Source organism: Psammomys obesus, unplaced genomic scaffold (assembly GCF_907164565.1).
Source record: "Psammomys obesus unplaced genomic scaffold, mPsaObe1.curated_primary_1811, whole genome shotgun sequence".
NCBI classification, from domain to species: Eukaryota; Metazoa; Chordata; class Mammalia; order Rodentia; family Muridae; genus Psammomys; species Psammomys obesus.
In genome coordinates, this window is record NW_026585895.1 from 41,610,413 (window position 1) to 41,626,886 (window position 16,474).

The 16,474-nt window shown below is 37.6% G+C and overlaps 1 protein-coding gene across 1 annotated transcript in view; it reads left to right on the top strand.

Moving 5' to 3' along the window:
* Positions 1-16,474, top strand: part of Lrp1b (LDL receptor related protein 1B) — a 2,073,786-nt gene that overhangs the window by 1,727,492 nt on the left and 329,820 nt on the right. The window contains exons 47-48 of the mRNA XM_055599725.1: positions 8,434-8,547; positions 8,793-8,942. Coding sequence (XP_055455700.1) covers positions 8,434-8,547; positions 8,793-8,942 — 264 coding nt within the window. The remainder of the gene's footprint in view (positions 1-8,433; positions 8,548-8,792; positions 8,943-16,474) is intronic.

The following is a 16,474-nucleotide window of genomic DNA, read 5'->3' on the forward strand; positions in this document are numbered from 1 at the left end:
CCGTCTTCCATGTTCCTACTAGGATTGCCAATTAAGCCCCTCTTAAAACATTCAACCCCTTCTCTAATCCACAGTCCATTAAATCCATTTACCTTTAAACAAAAACATAGTCAGGCCTATCACCGCAATACTCTGGTACCAAATTCTGTTTTAGGGTTTATTGTTGTGAAGAGAAGCCATGACGATGGAAAGGCTTATAAAGGGATACATTTAAGTGGGGATTGTTAGGAATGTGCAGCAAAGTTACAGGGTGGGTACAGAAACTACACCACTGGACTGGTTCCACGTGGGAGGTTTATTAAAGGAAGGGGGAAGTGGTCACAGAGACCATCTCTGGGCAGGGTAGGAGAGAGAGGGAGAGAGAGGAGGAGAAGGAAGGAGAGGAGGAGGGAGGAGGGAGGGAGGGAGAGAGAGAGAGAGAAGAGGAGGAGCTGTGAGTTCTCTTATAAGGTGACCCAGAGCATGCACAGGTGTTTTCAGGTGCTCTGTAGGTGGCTTCACAGTTGCCTTGAAAGACTCTCTGGTAGCCCGCTAGAGCCTCTCTAGACGGGGAGACCCCGCTTCCCAAGGAACAGCGAAACCAGCCTTCGGATGCAAGCCGCAAGAGGTTTATTTTGATACACGGGTACCCGGGGCGACAAAGCCTTTCGGAAGACTTGTGCGCCTCTCGGTTGGAGTGACGGGTTTTTATAGGGCTCGGGAGCAAGAAGCACGGTTACAGAAGCGAGAAGCATAGTTACAGGGATCTGATTGGGCGGTTTGAACAAAGCCGTAGTTAGGTCACATATTTGAAACAGAGAAGGCAGAAAGACGGACGTGAACTGAGTCACGTAGCCGGAACAGAGAAGGCGGGAAGACGGATGTGAGCTGAGTCACGTAGTCGGTTCTTATCTTGGGTGACCAGAGTGTTTTAGGCGCCCAACCGCAGATATCCTGCTGTTGGGCAACTCCCGCCTTGCCTCTGACCCTGCACTGCTCCAGTCTTGCAAAATAGTGTTGCTAGCATTATGCTAGGGCCTTATTCTTTCAGCCTGATATCCACTTTATCAGGTCCCTTGGGCTGGCTGTAGAGATTCCTGCTTACAGATCCCAACAGGGATGGCTTATAGATCAGGGGTTTAGTCCATTATTGTCATAATGGGAAACATGGTGGCATGTAGGCATACATGGTATGTGGTGATAGAGAAGGAGAGGAAATGTGTTTTTTTTTGTTTGTTTGTTTGTTTTACAATTTGTTCACTTTGTGACCAGATTGTAGCCCCCTCCTTCATCTTCTCCCAGTCCCTCCATTCCTCCCTCTTTCCGATATCATCTCCCCTTGTCCTCTGAAAGTGGGAGTCCTCCTTCTTTGCCATCTGAGTCTAGCCTATCAAGTTTTATCAGTACTGCCTGGATCCTGTTTCTCTGTGGCCTGGCAAGGCTGTACCACTATGGGGAAGTGATCAAAGAGCAGGCAACCAAGTTCATTTCAGAGACATTCACTGCTCTCCTTACTTGGGAACCCACATGGAGACTTAGCAGTCTATGGGCTACATCTGAGCAGAGGGTCTAGGTCCTCTCCATGTAAGGTACATGATTGGTGCTTCAGTCTCTGCAAGACCCCCTGGGGCCTTCTTTGTTGGTCTCCTGTCCCCTATGGGTACTTCAACCTGTTCCTTCTTCCATAAGACTCTCTGTCCTCTGCCCAGAGTTGCCTGTGAGGATCTGCATCTGCTTTGATCCCCTGTTGGGTGGAGCCTTTCAGAGGACAACAGTGGTAGGCTCTGATCCTCTTCCCTCTCTTACACTACTTCTGGTGACTGTCCTGTTTGCAGTTTTGAATGAGAATTAAACACATTCCTTAGGTTTCTCTTTGTTTAGCTTCTTTAGGTCTGTAGATTGTAGTATGGTTACATAAATAAAGCAAAAACACCTATGGATACCCAATTTTTAACAAAAAAAGCCAAAACCATACAATGAAAAAAAAAATGGTGCTGGTTTAACTGAATGTCAACATGTAAAAAAAAAAAAATGCAAATAGGTCTATATCTATCACCCTACAGAAAAATTAAAGTCCAAGTGTATCAAAGACCTCAGCATAAAACCAGAACACACTAAATCTGTTAGAAGAAACAATGGGGAAGAACCTTGAAATCTTTGCCACAAGAGACAACTTCCTGAATAGAACACTAACAGCTCAGGCTCTAATATCAACATTTAACAAATAGAACCTCATAAAACTGAAAATCTTCTGTAAAGCAAAGGATACTGTCAATGGAAGTAAACAACAGCCTACAAATGAAAAAAAGATCTTCATTAACCCTACATCTGACAGAGGGCTAGTATCCAGAATATATAATGAACTCAAGAAATTAACCCCCCCCAAAAAAAACACAAATAATCAAATTAAATAATGGGGTATAGAACTAAACAGAATTCTCAGCAGAGGAATATCAAATGGTAGAGAAAATTAAAGAAATTCTCAAAGTCCTTAGTCATCAGGGAAATGCAAATCAAAACTACTCTGAGATTCCATCTTACACCCATCAGAATGGCTAAGATAAAAAATCTCAAGTGAGAACTCATGTTGGAGAGGATGAGGAGAAAGGGGAACCTTTCTCCATTGCTGGTGGGAATGCAAACTAATACAAACACATTGGAAATCAATTTGGCCCTTTCTCAGACAATTAGGAATAGTGCTACCTCAAGACCCAGCTCTACCACTTCTGGGCATATACCCAAAAGATGCTCAACTATACAAAAAGGACATTAGCTCAACCATGTTCATAGCAGCTCTATTCATAATAGCCAGAATCTGGAAACAAACTAGATGTCCCTCAACCAAAGAATGGATACAGAAAATGTACATTTACACAGTAGAATACTACTCAGCTATTAAAAACAAGGAAATCAGGAAATTTGCAACAAATGGTAGGAACGAGAAAAGATTATCCTGAGTGCAGTAACCCAGAAGTAGAAAGGTACCCATGATATAGACTCATTTATAAGTGGATATTAGCCTTATAATATAGGATACAATTTACAGAGTTCTGCATTTTAAACCTTAGGCAGCAGGAAGAGAACTGCCTGAGAACCAGATCCCATTCCCCACAGACACTTCCTCCAGAAAGGCCATACCTGCTCCAACAAGGCCACACCTCCTAATAATGCCATTTTCTATGGGTCAAATGTGAGTCTTTGGGGGCTATTCCTATTTAAAACACAACAGTAATCAATAGTGGTTATTACTACCCCTTTACTATATTAATTATTTTTGACTTCCTCTCTTTTAAAAACAGAGAAAAAATCCTGAGTCTTCATCAGTCTTTTACTTATTGTCCCTTTCAAGCTATTCCTTTTGTGACCAAGAGCTTAGACCTGACACTCTGAGCAGATATGAAGAGCTGACAAGTGAACATCTGTCATTTTGTATTCCTCTTATGGTTGTATGACAGGCTGGGTGACTGTATCCCTGGAGAGTACATAACATGTCACCATATTGCTATGTGTGTCAATTGTGTTCTCTGGGAAATACACTGTTAATGTTTATGTAATTGTCCTCTCTGATGTTTACTGCCTCCTTCTGCTAACCTAGGCCTAGTCATGGAAGCTTCTAGTCTCCATACAATCTAACCTAGACCTAGAATGTTTTCAGCCTCTGAGACTTACTGATGAGTACATACACCTTTATCTAGTTCTTTTTGATTTCTTGCTGGCTGGTTCAATTCAGTACTTATGGCTCAAACTCCTCTCTGGGCTGACTGATTCAAACTGGCTTCTCTCAGTTTCTGACTGAATTGTTCTGCTTTGCCTCAAACTAACTCTAGCAATCTATTCTAATCTTCTGGAGCCTTCTCATTCTCTGGCTCATTTTGTCATTACCTGTGTCTGTTTATGCCCTCTTTAACCTGTCTCTGTAAAAAATCTTTCCTCTGTTTTCATGAGAGTTGAACATAGCTTATTATGTCAAATCTTTCTCAGATTTTTCACTTTGTCTGCCTGTCCATTAAATGTTACTTTCAAACATAGCTACTTTCTTCTAAAAAATAACTTAACCTTCATTATTTGAGATTAAGGTGTGTACTAAGGACATGTCTGCATTCTAGCCAGATCACAGAAACCTAGAAAGTCTTTGGATACGATCAGAGCAGCCATGTTTCTGAATTAAAATTCCACTACAGTATAGCAGTGTCCTTGGGTCAATAGAGTACTTTTAGGTAGGCCAGTGTACCAGCAATTACAAGGCTTCTTAAAGAAAAGTGAATAGCTGCTTGGATTTTTTATTTGTTCTGTCTTTGTTTCAAAAGTGCTCAGGACACAGAGGAAGACAATGCAGCCACTCCTGATGAGACCTGATAGACTAGATTCAGAAGGAAGGATAGGAGGACTTCCCCTATCAGTCGACTGGGGGAGGGACATGAGCATGGGTAGAGAAGAGGGAAGGAGGGTAAAATTGGGAGGGGAGGTGGGAGGGAATTACAGGGGGGATACAAAGTGAATAAATTGTAATTAATAAAAATTAAAAGAAAAAAGAAGTCTAAGCAAAATTATGGAATTGCATGAACACGACAGTGCTTATTTTAAAGGAAAGTACAATTCTAAAATTTATTCCCTTAAAATCTAAGAACCAAATATTAAAGAATAAAAGGAAATAGAAAACCAAACAAACAAACAAACAAACAAAAACTTTAAAAGACTACACAAACAATAACACACACACACATCCACGGCTCAAAAAGAAAATGACTGTCCCTCTGTGTTTGTGTAGCTCAAAGCCTAAGAAGTTATGAAATCATTTAACAGAAGATGTGTGTGAAAGTAAACAAATCAGCATTACAACAGAAAATTTAATGTTATTTGTGTTCAAATCTCCATGTCTAGGTCTTTGGCTGTAGGCAGCATGAAAAGTAAGAAAAGAGAGACAACTTAAATTATTTATAAGAATTTTCCTGTGAACCAGGAAAGAGAGAGAGACTTATTGATTTTATGTCTTTTTTACCTCATAGAGTATTTTAATTTTCAAAGTAAAACGAAAATAGAAGAAAGAAGAAAACTCAGAAAGTGTATAGAAGAGTCTGTGGCTCTGTTTTTCATCTTATTGTTTCTTTTGACCCACTGTCCACATCAGACCTTATGTTATGGTGTCTCATTCCTACTCATGGTGTGACTGTGGTTGTTTTTTCACTCATTCTATCGACTAACAGCGTCTTTTAGACTATCTGGAGGGAAAAGCTGACTGTTTCACACTTGGTCTGATTTTATTTGGATGAAATAATTTTCTTTTCTCTCTTATTCAAGACTTTTAGCCTGGGGAAAAATATCAGACAGCTTTCTTTTTCACTTCACAAATTAGAAATTGCAATATTTCTCTCCTCAGAAATCACCCTAAGAATGCAATTGAAGCAACTGGTAGTATGTTTGGAATTTTTTTCTCTGAGAACTAGCATTTGTTTACTTATTGTGTAGTTTGAATGTGATAGCCTCAATAATTCATAGGCATTTCAATATTTCTTCCCAGCTGGTGGTCCTGTTTTGTTAGGGAGTGTGACTTTCTTGGAGGAAGTATATCATTAGGGCTGAGTTTGAGAGCTTAGTGACTTTTGCCATTTTGAGTTTGTTCTGGGTTTCCTCTTTCTGTTTTGATATGATATATTGGCTATGCCAGAATATAGTGGGGATGCTTGTCTCAGGGCAGAAAGACAGCAGAGATAGAGGAAGAGTGGGAGGCACAACCCTCTAACCTACTTTTTTTTTAGCTAGCATTCACTTCCTAAAATGTCTACCACCCCTTAGATACTGACACATGCTGGGCACCACAAGTTTAATACAGGAAGTTTCAGGGGGGTCATTTCTGTCTCTTAAAATTTCCCTTCATTTATTACTAATGTAGGAGTCATTATCTCCTGCCACCATCCTGTCCCTGATGCTGCGAAACTCTGTACCCAGGTTTAAAAGCCAATTTCTTTCTCTTCATTCCTGTAACTTTCAAACTCTATAGCTAGTCATAAAATCAGTGAAGGCATGTATAAAGAGGACAGTCAGTTCCACTTACCAGCTGTACCTTGTTTATGCCAGTCCCTACCTATGCCCAGAATTTATTAACCCTCTTCAGTGGTTTGAAGGAGACTAGCCCCACAGGCTTCTATATTTAACTACTTAGTCAGCAATTGGTGGAATTTGGGGGAAAGGATTAGGAGGTTTGAATTTGTTGGAGGACATAGATCACTTTAGGTAGACTTTGAAGTCTCGCTCTCTCCCTCTGCCTCATGGCGATGTCTTAGACATCATCTCTCAGCTACTCTCCCAGCACCATGCTTGCCTGCCTGCACCCATGCTCCCTGCGAAGATGGTTATAGACTCACTCTCTGGAACCATAACCTTCAAATACAGTCTTTCTTCTGTAAGTTGTCTTGGTCATGGTGTCTTTTCACAGCAAAGAAAAGCAAGCCAGACAGTCCTGTAAGAAAAATAAAGGAAGAAATATATCTCCATACTTTCTACTGTCAGACTCATCGTTCCTGAACCCTTGCTCATTACTTACTTGGCTGTTCTCTAACAACTATATTCGATTTCACAGTTGTGCTTGTTTTTAATGCATCTAAGATTTCCTCTTGTTATTTTTATTTTCACTACAGTACCCCAATACTCTTTTCTACTAGTTCCATTTTTTTCCTGGTTTTCACAAGACCTTCCAATATTAAACGTGAAACTCTGTGACCCTAAAATCCTTGAACCTCCTGCTTTCTTTATTGTCAGGCCGTAACTGCTATCTTCACTACCTGTTCAGATGTCCTTCCTCCCACCACATAGTGGACCTCCTAATGGAAGTTTTTAGGAGTTGGTGTGCTGGTGGTGCAGTTGTCCACACCTGGGACTTCTTGGCATTCTTCACTGACTCTATGCTTAAATCCTTTTTGGGCTGCATCTTTGTAGACTTTCTTATATTTGTAGTGTTATTTCACAGAAAAAATGTGTCCTGTTTTCTAAACAAAGAGATTTTAAGAAATCATTTGGAATGTAGCTAATGAAAGACCAATAGTTAGGTAAAATAACAAAGAGTAAATGATTGACATGAGCATTTCCTTAATAATGAATTTCCTCTTTATACTAGAATAAGGCTTAAAATGAAGTTAAATAAAAAAGAATATTTAGAAATGCTTTTTGGACATAAAAATTTTGCCTTTGTGGAATAGTACATTTATCTCTGCTAATAATTGCATTATCTATTTGACATTAAGTTTTATTTTTAATAACATTAAAGTAATTTTATCACAAATTGTAAATGAGACACTTATTCTAATCATTTAAACACAAATAAGAATGCAATTTCAAGATACAATAAAATATAAAGAGCAGTGTGTTATGAAATAAAAATGAAATACTTACCTCTGAGTAAAATTTGCATATTTTAAGATAGTTTTTAAACCATTTTCAATTGATATAATTTGTTTATAATTAAATAGGCACTTTAAAATATCAATGTAAGTAAAAGCTGCATAATCAAAGAGTCTTTTATGTTATTAATTGATATAATCTACTTGTGGAAATTAAAATTGGAATAAAAGTCTCACTCAAATTAATCGAACATATTTAGTATACCATACACCTGTTCACAACATATTGCTGAAAACGATTATATGATAATGAATGATTAAGCAACAGAAAAATAAATGTATAACTAAAAATAATACATTATTTAAAACTATATATAAGGGAAGTAACACAACGAACTGACTTTTATCTAAGCATAGAGAATTCTAAAACCACCTTATTGTTAACAACAGCAGGAAGACACAATGTATGTTTCTTACTGTGAATCATCTGTATTTGCTATGGAAAATAGCAACAATATGGTCATGCAATAATGCATTCATGTTTCTATGGCATGTGCCATTGCATAGATGGGTTTTTATCAACAGTAATGCTCAATTGCTCATTCAGGGTAATGAAAGAAACCCAGTATCCACTTTTACTCCACCACTCCTTCTGCTTCTGTCTGTTTCTATAACAGAAAGGATTCCGCTGTAGGCATGAAGTCATATATTTGCTTTATCTCATGACCTTATATTATAGAAGATGGGGAGAGAGAGGATTTTCACTGTAGTGTTAATGCCATCTTGGTGCTGGATCCATATGACCAGAATGAGCAAGGCATAAATACTTCTTTGATGGAACCTGTGTGTTCTGAGGTACATGAAGTGGCAACTGAAATTGAGGTGATGAAATCCGTGCTTACTACAGAATTATATAATAGCTGAAGATATATATAGGATGCCCTGTATGAGGGCTGGAGGGCTGTGGTGTCATACTAGATGTAGAAATTCAAGTATCAAACTGAAATAAAATTGCCTAAATTGATAAAATTCTTAAAATATAAAGCAGAGGTGATTTTCTATTTCATCTACCCATGTACTTGCTGTGTTTTTTTGTTTTGTTTTGTTTTTTGTTTTATAGTGTCAACCTGCTCCACTGTAGAGTTCCGCTGTGCAGATGGGACTTGCATTCCAAGATCAGCTCGATGCAACCAAAACATGGACTGTTCAGATGCTTCAGATGAAAAAGGCTGCAGTAAGACTTTTGTTTGTTTGTTTGTTTGTGTGTGTGTGAACAACTGCTGGCATTGACTTGAACACTGTCCTACATTTTTTCTGAACTTCTTCCAGAATTGTTATGCAATTAACCCTGTTTTGTAGCATAATCGCATACTTACTTCTTTAATGAAGTTGAGTTTTCTTGCCTTTATGACCTACTTAAGAAGCCTCATAGTTTTTGCAAGTGTGGTCTTAATTTCATTTTTGTTTGTATCCTTCTAGATAATACAGATTGCACGCATTTCTATAAACTTGGAGTGAAATCCACAGGATTCATAAGATGTAATTCTACCTCGCTGTGTGTTCTGCCAAGTTGGATATGTGATGGGTCTAATGACTGTGGAGACTATTCAGACGAATTAAAGTGCCCAGGTAAGTTCCAAAAGAAAAAAAAATAATTCTTGCCTTGGTAATTTAAAAGTTAGCTACTTAAAGTATGAATAGATGAATGAGAAATATACCAGGCATATTTGTGTTCTTCTAAATATGTTACTTGATCTTTATAAATGAATTACAAACTGGTACTTAAGAAATATATATTAATTTAAGAGCATATTTTTAAATATTTAGCACTTCATGAGTACTTTTAAAATTGATGATTAAGCCATTAAAATGTATAATCTGTAAAGCTTCGACAGAAATTGTATAAACTTTGCAAGGCCTATTTAAAGAGAAACAGGAGGAAGACATTTCTCACCACTTTACTCTGTGGCAGACAGCTGATTTGTTTATGGTGGGAAGTGCGGAAGTTATTTTATGATTGGATCAGTGTCTGACAGATACGGTTATATAGGCGTCTTAATCATGTCTGCACACAAAGCTCTGAAGAGCATCATTTAGCTTTTTAGAGAACAACTTCTATAATACTAATGAGTGCTTCTATTTGAGGAAAATGAAACTAAATAAAATCATTCAACATGTTCACCAAAAATAAAATAATAATAACTGAAAGTGTATACATGCTCAAGCAGGTACCATTTAATATGGCTTCAAACTGCTGTTTACCCACCTCATACTACTGACCTTCACTTGGGTTGAACTTTTTTTAATTTTTTTTTCAGAATGTTTTGAAAATGGTAATTGTGGGTTTTTACACAACAATTTTCTAAACATATACTCTACTAAAAGAAATTTCTCTTTATGAGAAGTTGTAATTAATCACTTTGTAAAATTCTAGTTTTTTGTACTGAAAGTGGCATAACTCTGTATTGTGCTGATTTTATTTAAAACCTTTCCCCCATGTATACATCTCCCTCTGCTCCCTGCAGCTCATTTGTGTCCTCCAATTCTAATACAAATTCTAGAACCTCTTTCTTTTTCCATGTTTTACACAAATGCAAACACATACAAACATATTTATGCATGAGTATGAATAAACACAACTTGCTGTGTCTGTTTAGTGCTGTTCCTACTTATAAGTATTTAGGGATGACCACATGGTACTAGACAGCCAACAAGTCGATCATCTTGGAGAAGACTGACTTCCTCTTTCAGCAGCCATTACTGTACTTCTTGATCTAAGAGTAGGGTTAATTTTCTTCTTAGTTTTGTTTGTTTGTTTGTGTCTCACTCTGTGTGTGTGTGTTTAATTTAAAAACCTTTTTCACACAATATATCCACACACAATTTTCTCCATGTGCCTCTGCCAACTGTTCTTTGATTCACCCTACTTCCATATGCACCTAAATTTGTAGGTAAAAATTGTGGGCAAAAGCAATGAAAAATTAAACAAAAGTGCATAAAAAATATTATTGAGGACCTTTGGCTTGGCGAATATTGCTGGGCATGGGGACTGAGCTGGTATGTGGATGATATACACAGTGAGACTCCATTGGAGAAGAGTGATTTTCCCTTTGGTAGTGCCTATCAAGTGCAGATGATTCACTGATAGAGCTGGGTTCTCATGTCCACTTGCCACTCTCAGTGTAAGTTCCACATCTGGCTTGAACCTTTTCAAGTCTTGTGTGTGTTGCTTTAGACCCTGAGAGTTTGTGTGAGTATGAGTACTGTTGTTTCTGGAAGACATCATTTTCTTGAAGTCATTCATCGCTTCTGGCTCTTACAATTTCTGTTTCTCTTTTTCTGCGTAGATCCCTGATCCACAAAAGGTAGGTTTTCATGAAGATATGCCATTTAGGGCAGAGTGCTATAAAGTCTTACTCTGCACATTGTTCATTGGTGGGTCTTGTGTTAATACCCATCTACAGTTAGAAGAAGCTTCTCTGATGTAAGTTGAATGAGACTCTGATCTACAGATCAGAGTTTGTCATCATGAGTTATTGCTATATTCATTTTGAAGAGTAATAGTACTGGATCCATAGTCCTATCTAGTCTCAGGTTCTTGGCCACTTTAGCAGCACCAGTTATCAATTTCATATTGGACTAAGCCATAAATTCAATAAAAAGTGATAGGTTACACCCATAACATTAGTGCCGCTACTACACCTGTGGACATGTCATCAGGGTGAGGTTTTAAGTGATTTTCCATATGCACATTGGCATGTCAGCTATATTGTCATTGTTTAGGCAACCATATTCATGAGATTTCATGGACCGAACTTTTCTGTCATACGTAGAAGATAGCACAAAGCAGACATCCTGGTCCTCTGGCTCTTATAAATGTTCAGCCCTCTCTCCATTAATCTTTTCTGATTCTTAAATATAGGAGTTGAAATCTATAGATATTAGAGCTGAGATTACAACAATATGGTGTTTATTTTGCAGTTTTGCCACAGTGGCTTTCTTTTTTAAAATTTAGATGTGTTATTTTCAATTAGTTTATTTACATCCTGATTGTAGCCCTTCCTCATCTCATCCTGGTCCCAGCTTCCCACCCTCTTTCTGTCATATCCCCCTCTCCTAGTCCTCAGAGAGGAGGAGCCCTCCTACCCTACCAACTGACCCCAGCCTATTAAGTCTCATCCAGACTGGCTGCATCCTCATCCTCTATGGCCTGGCAAGGCTGCCCCACCAGGGGAAAGTGATCAAAGAGCCTGCAACAGAGTCCACCTCAGAGAAAGGCCCTGTTCCCCTTCTTAGGTAGCCTACATGGAGACTGAGCTGCCTATGGGCTACATCTGAACAGGGGGCCTAGGTCCTCTGTGTGCATCGTCCTTGGTTCATGACTCAGTCTCACATGGCCCACCCTGGATCCAGATTTGTTGGCTTTGTTGGTATTCTTGTGGAGCTCCTGTCCCCTCACTCTTCTGTCTCCCAACTCTTCCATAAGCTGCCCCGTGTTCTGCCCAAAGTTTGTCTGTGAGTCTCAGCATCTGCTTCAATCCCCTGGTGGGTGAAATCTCTCAGAGGACATCTATGGCCGCCTCTTTCTTGTCCTGTTCCCTCTCTTCAACCACTCCTGGTGTTTATTCAATTTGCCCTTCTGAATGAGAATTAAGCATTTTCCCCAGCTTATTTAGCCTATTTACTTAAATTCTTTAGAACTATAGCTTATAGTATGGTTATCCTGTATAGTAGTTTATATCAGCTTCTATATCTTCTCTGCTACAAACAAGAAGCCATATTGCTAAGGAGTTAGAGGAACATTATATATTTATATCTGTGAATATAAAAATAAGCATTTAGATTGCAATTAGAATTGATAGTAGTTTAGGAAAGTAGCAGTATTATGTTCTTTGTGGCCCATAGCCTCATTCAGCATTGGTAGTTGATTAGGCTTAAAGTACTAGGTATAAATTCCCTCCTTCTGATCAGGGCTTAAGTACAATTAGATAGCTGTTACATACCAGCAAGATCACTATTGCACTTTGGGGGACAACTTGTGGTCCATATCAATATGGTAGTTTGTAAGTTTCACAGCTGGGTAGCACTACTGATAACTTTTCTCCTTGGCAACTTGTATACCTCTTCCTGCTACTATGAGAGTGAGCCATGAGGAAGGAAGCTTCAAGTTCAGGTCCAGCTTGACTTCCACAAATGCTGTGTCCAAAGAGTGTAATGTATTCAACATTAGGGACATACTTTCAATTTCTGGGAGGCAGCCCAAGGCAACAGGATTTGGATATATTGTTTGATGAGTCCTGGCATTTTTTTAAGTCTCTGGTTCTTGGTTGAAGCATTATCACCCAAGTGGAACAACATATATAATATAGATTATATATGTATATGTGTAATATACAAATCTCTCAAAGAAATAGCTACACAAATGGAGGCAAATAAAGAGGAAATGAACAAAGCTTTCAAAGAAATATAGGAAACTACAGCCCAAAATAAAGACACAGATAGAGGCAAAATTAGTGGCATATAAAGATGAAACAACAACAACAAAAAAAATAGAGGCCATCATGGAAAGACAGGAATCTACTTTCAAACAGATGAAGGGAATGGTACAAGACATGAAAACAGAATAAAGAAAACACAAACAGAGAAAACCCTGGAGTTGAAAAACTTACAGAAAAGATCAGGAACCACAAAGATAAGTATCACCAATAGAATACAAAAGATGGAAGAGAGAATCTCAGGTGTTGAAGATATACTTGCAGAAATAGATACATCTCTTAAAGAAAAAGTAAAATTGGAAATGTTCCAAACAGAAAACATCCAATAAATCAAGGATGCCATGAAAAGACAAAATCTAAGAATAATAGGAATAGATGAAAAAGAAGATTCTAGGCTCCAAGGTCCAGAAAATATTTTCAAGAAAATCATAGAAGAAAATTTTCCCAACTTAAAAAGAGATGTCCATAAATGTACAGGATGCCTACAGAACACCAAATAGACTAGACCAGAAAAGAAACTCCTCATGTCACATAATAGTCAAAACACTTAATCTACAGAACAAAGGAAAAATATTAAAGGCAGCAAGGGAAAAAGGCCAAGTAAAATATAAAGGTAGACCTCTCAGAATTACACCTGACTTCTCAACAGAAACTATGATAACCATAAGGGCCTGGGCAGATGTCATGCAGACTCTAAGAGACCACAGATGCCAACCCAGACTACTATACCCTGCAAAGCTTTCAATCAACATAGATAGATAAAACAAAATATTCTATGACAAAACTAAACTTAAACAATATCTACACAGCAAATCAGCCCTATAGAAGATACTAGAGGAAAAACTCTAATCCAATGAAAACAACTACATCCAAGAAATCACAGGATATAGATAACTTCACAACAAAAACAATTGAAGAAAACAAACATAGGAACACAGTAACACCACCACCTCCAAAATAAAAGGAACAAACATTCATTGGTCATTATTATCTATCAACATCAATGGCCTCAACTCTCCAATAAAAAGGCACAGACTAACAGAATGGTTGTAGAAACATGATCCAGTATTCTGCTGTATCCAAGAAACACACCTCTGCAACAAAGGAAAACAGCCCTTAGAGTAAAGGGCTAGAAAAAAATGGTTTTCAAGCAATGGACCCCCCCCAAAAAAAAAAAACAAGCTGGAGTAGCTATTTTAATATCTAATAAAATAGACTTTCTACCAAGATTTGTATTGTGTCTCAGGATGTGGTCTATTTTATAGAAGCTGCTTCTACATATTAATTAAATAAAATGCATATTCTTCCATATTTTGGTAGAATATTACATAGATATTTGTTATGTCGTTGATGCATAATGATCATTCAATTGTGACTTTTCTGCTAATTTTTTGTCCAGATTAATTATCTATTGCAAAATGTAGAGTATTCTAATCCCTTATTATTTATATTAGTGTTTAAATCTAATATATTTGTCATGAAAACCAGTGTACATAATTTGAAATTAATGCCTATTGAATTAACTGATCTCTTTAGTAGAACAGAGTGTCTGTCTTACTTTGAAGTTTATTTTGTCAGATATGAAGATGTCAGTGTGTTTTACTTTCTTGTCCCATTTGATTAGAGTACTTCTTTTCATTCTTTTACTTAAAGGTGGTACCTATCAAAGCTGAATTTCTTGTAGATAACAGAAAGATGGAATTTCACCCTCCCCTTTAGCAAATCTGTATCTTCAGGGTAGGAAGTTGAGGGCATTGTTATTTAAAGGTATCATTGAAATATGTGTATTGATTGCAGTGATATTGTTGTTTTTGCTGTTCATGTTCTTAGTGTTATTGTGTTTCTGTAATTATAGTGTATTTTTTCTATAGTCCCTTGACAATGCTAATTCTTCTCTTTAATCCTAAGCATTGCTATTATGAATATCTGTAGGATGGTTTGATGGACATGGATTATTTTAGCGTGTTTATATAATGGAGTATATTTCTTCCTCCTTCAACTCTGAGAGACAGTTCTACTGTGTCTAGTAACCTGGCTTGGCATACATTGTTTTTGTGTGTTTGTTTGTTTGTTTGGTTGGTTGTTTTTTGTTTTGTTTTGTTTTAATTAAAATATGTAGCTCCAGACTTTTTTTTGTACTGTAGAGTCCACTGAGAAATCTAGTGTTATTCGAATGAGTTGTCCTTTATGTCCTTTGTGGTTTTTTTCTTCAGCAGTTTTCAACACTCTGTGTATTCTGTGTATTTATTGTTTTAACTATAGTATGCCATGGGAAATTTTTTTCTTCATACTGTCTCATTGATGTGTACTACATAAACTTATCTTTCTTCAAATGGAGTAAGTTTTCTCCTCCTCCTCTTCCTCCTCTTGTTCCTCCTTTTCCTCTTCCACCTCCTCCTCCTACTTCTTGTATCGCATTTTGTAGCCCTGGCTCATCTGAGACTCAGTGGATAGAACAAGATCTCCTCAAAGACATAGACATCCATCTGCCTCTGTCTTATGAGTTCTGGGATAATGATGTCCACAACAATGCCAAGTTTTCTACACACTTTTAAAAGATTTGATTTGTCATTGTTCTCATATTTCTCTCATTTATCTATACCTATAAATCTAAGATTTTGTCTTTTCTTGTCCTGCTAAAGTTCTTGCATATTATTATGATTTTTAATTTGTATTGTTTTGCTGAAGTGTTTCAATACTCCTAATTCAGTTTTGATTCCTGGTATTCTATCTTCTGCTTAATCTGTTCTATTTGTAAAGCTTTCCTTTCAGCTTTCTATTTGTAATATTGAGGTTTTGAATCCATCTTCTCTTCCAGCCAATTTTCTTCAGTATTTCTAACTCATAACTGAAGTCTATTTTTAAATTCTGAATTTCCATAGTCATTTCATTTAGCCCTTTGTGTCTTCTACATCCTCTTTCAATTCTTTGATAAAGTTTATGATTGTTTTTCCAATTCTGTATTTTAGAGTTCCTCCAGTTCATTATCATTGGAGAATATTTCTGAAGGACAGATAGGCCTGAGAGGGAAGATACTATCATCTTTCATACTGTTCACATTTTTGCAGTGTTTCATGACAAATAGACTTTTCTTGTTGAATATGTATCTGACATGATATTGTAGCCTTATTCACATCAGGTGGGTACAAGACTCGTGAGATCAAAGCTAAATCAGAATCAGCTGGTAGAGCAGCTGCTCAATTGTACATAGGCCTGAAAGTATGAGCTTTGTGTGTGGGTCATTGAGGGTGAGAAGAACTCAACAGGATATATGGGTGTGTAAGCTGTAGTTCTGGGCGTGGGTTAAAGCCTGGGGTTTGAAGAAGTACTGCTCCACTTCTGCCAGCTTTCCACCACATCCCCTCTTCCCTACATCCACTTCCCCTACTTCTCCTCTCGGAAAAGAGCCCAACCAAACACGACAAAACAAAACACAATAAGACAATGCAAAAACCCTTATATTGAAACTATACAAGGCAACCCAATAATAGAAAAGAGCAGGCAAAGAGTCAAGGAAATACTAGCTCCCACAGCTAGGAGTACAGCAAAAACACCAAGATAACAGCTACAATGAATTTGCAGAGGACCTGATACAGACCTCTGCAGGTCCTGTGCTTCCCACTTTAGTCTCTGTGATTACGCTGCTTAGTTGATTCAGTGGTAGTG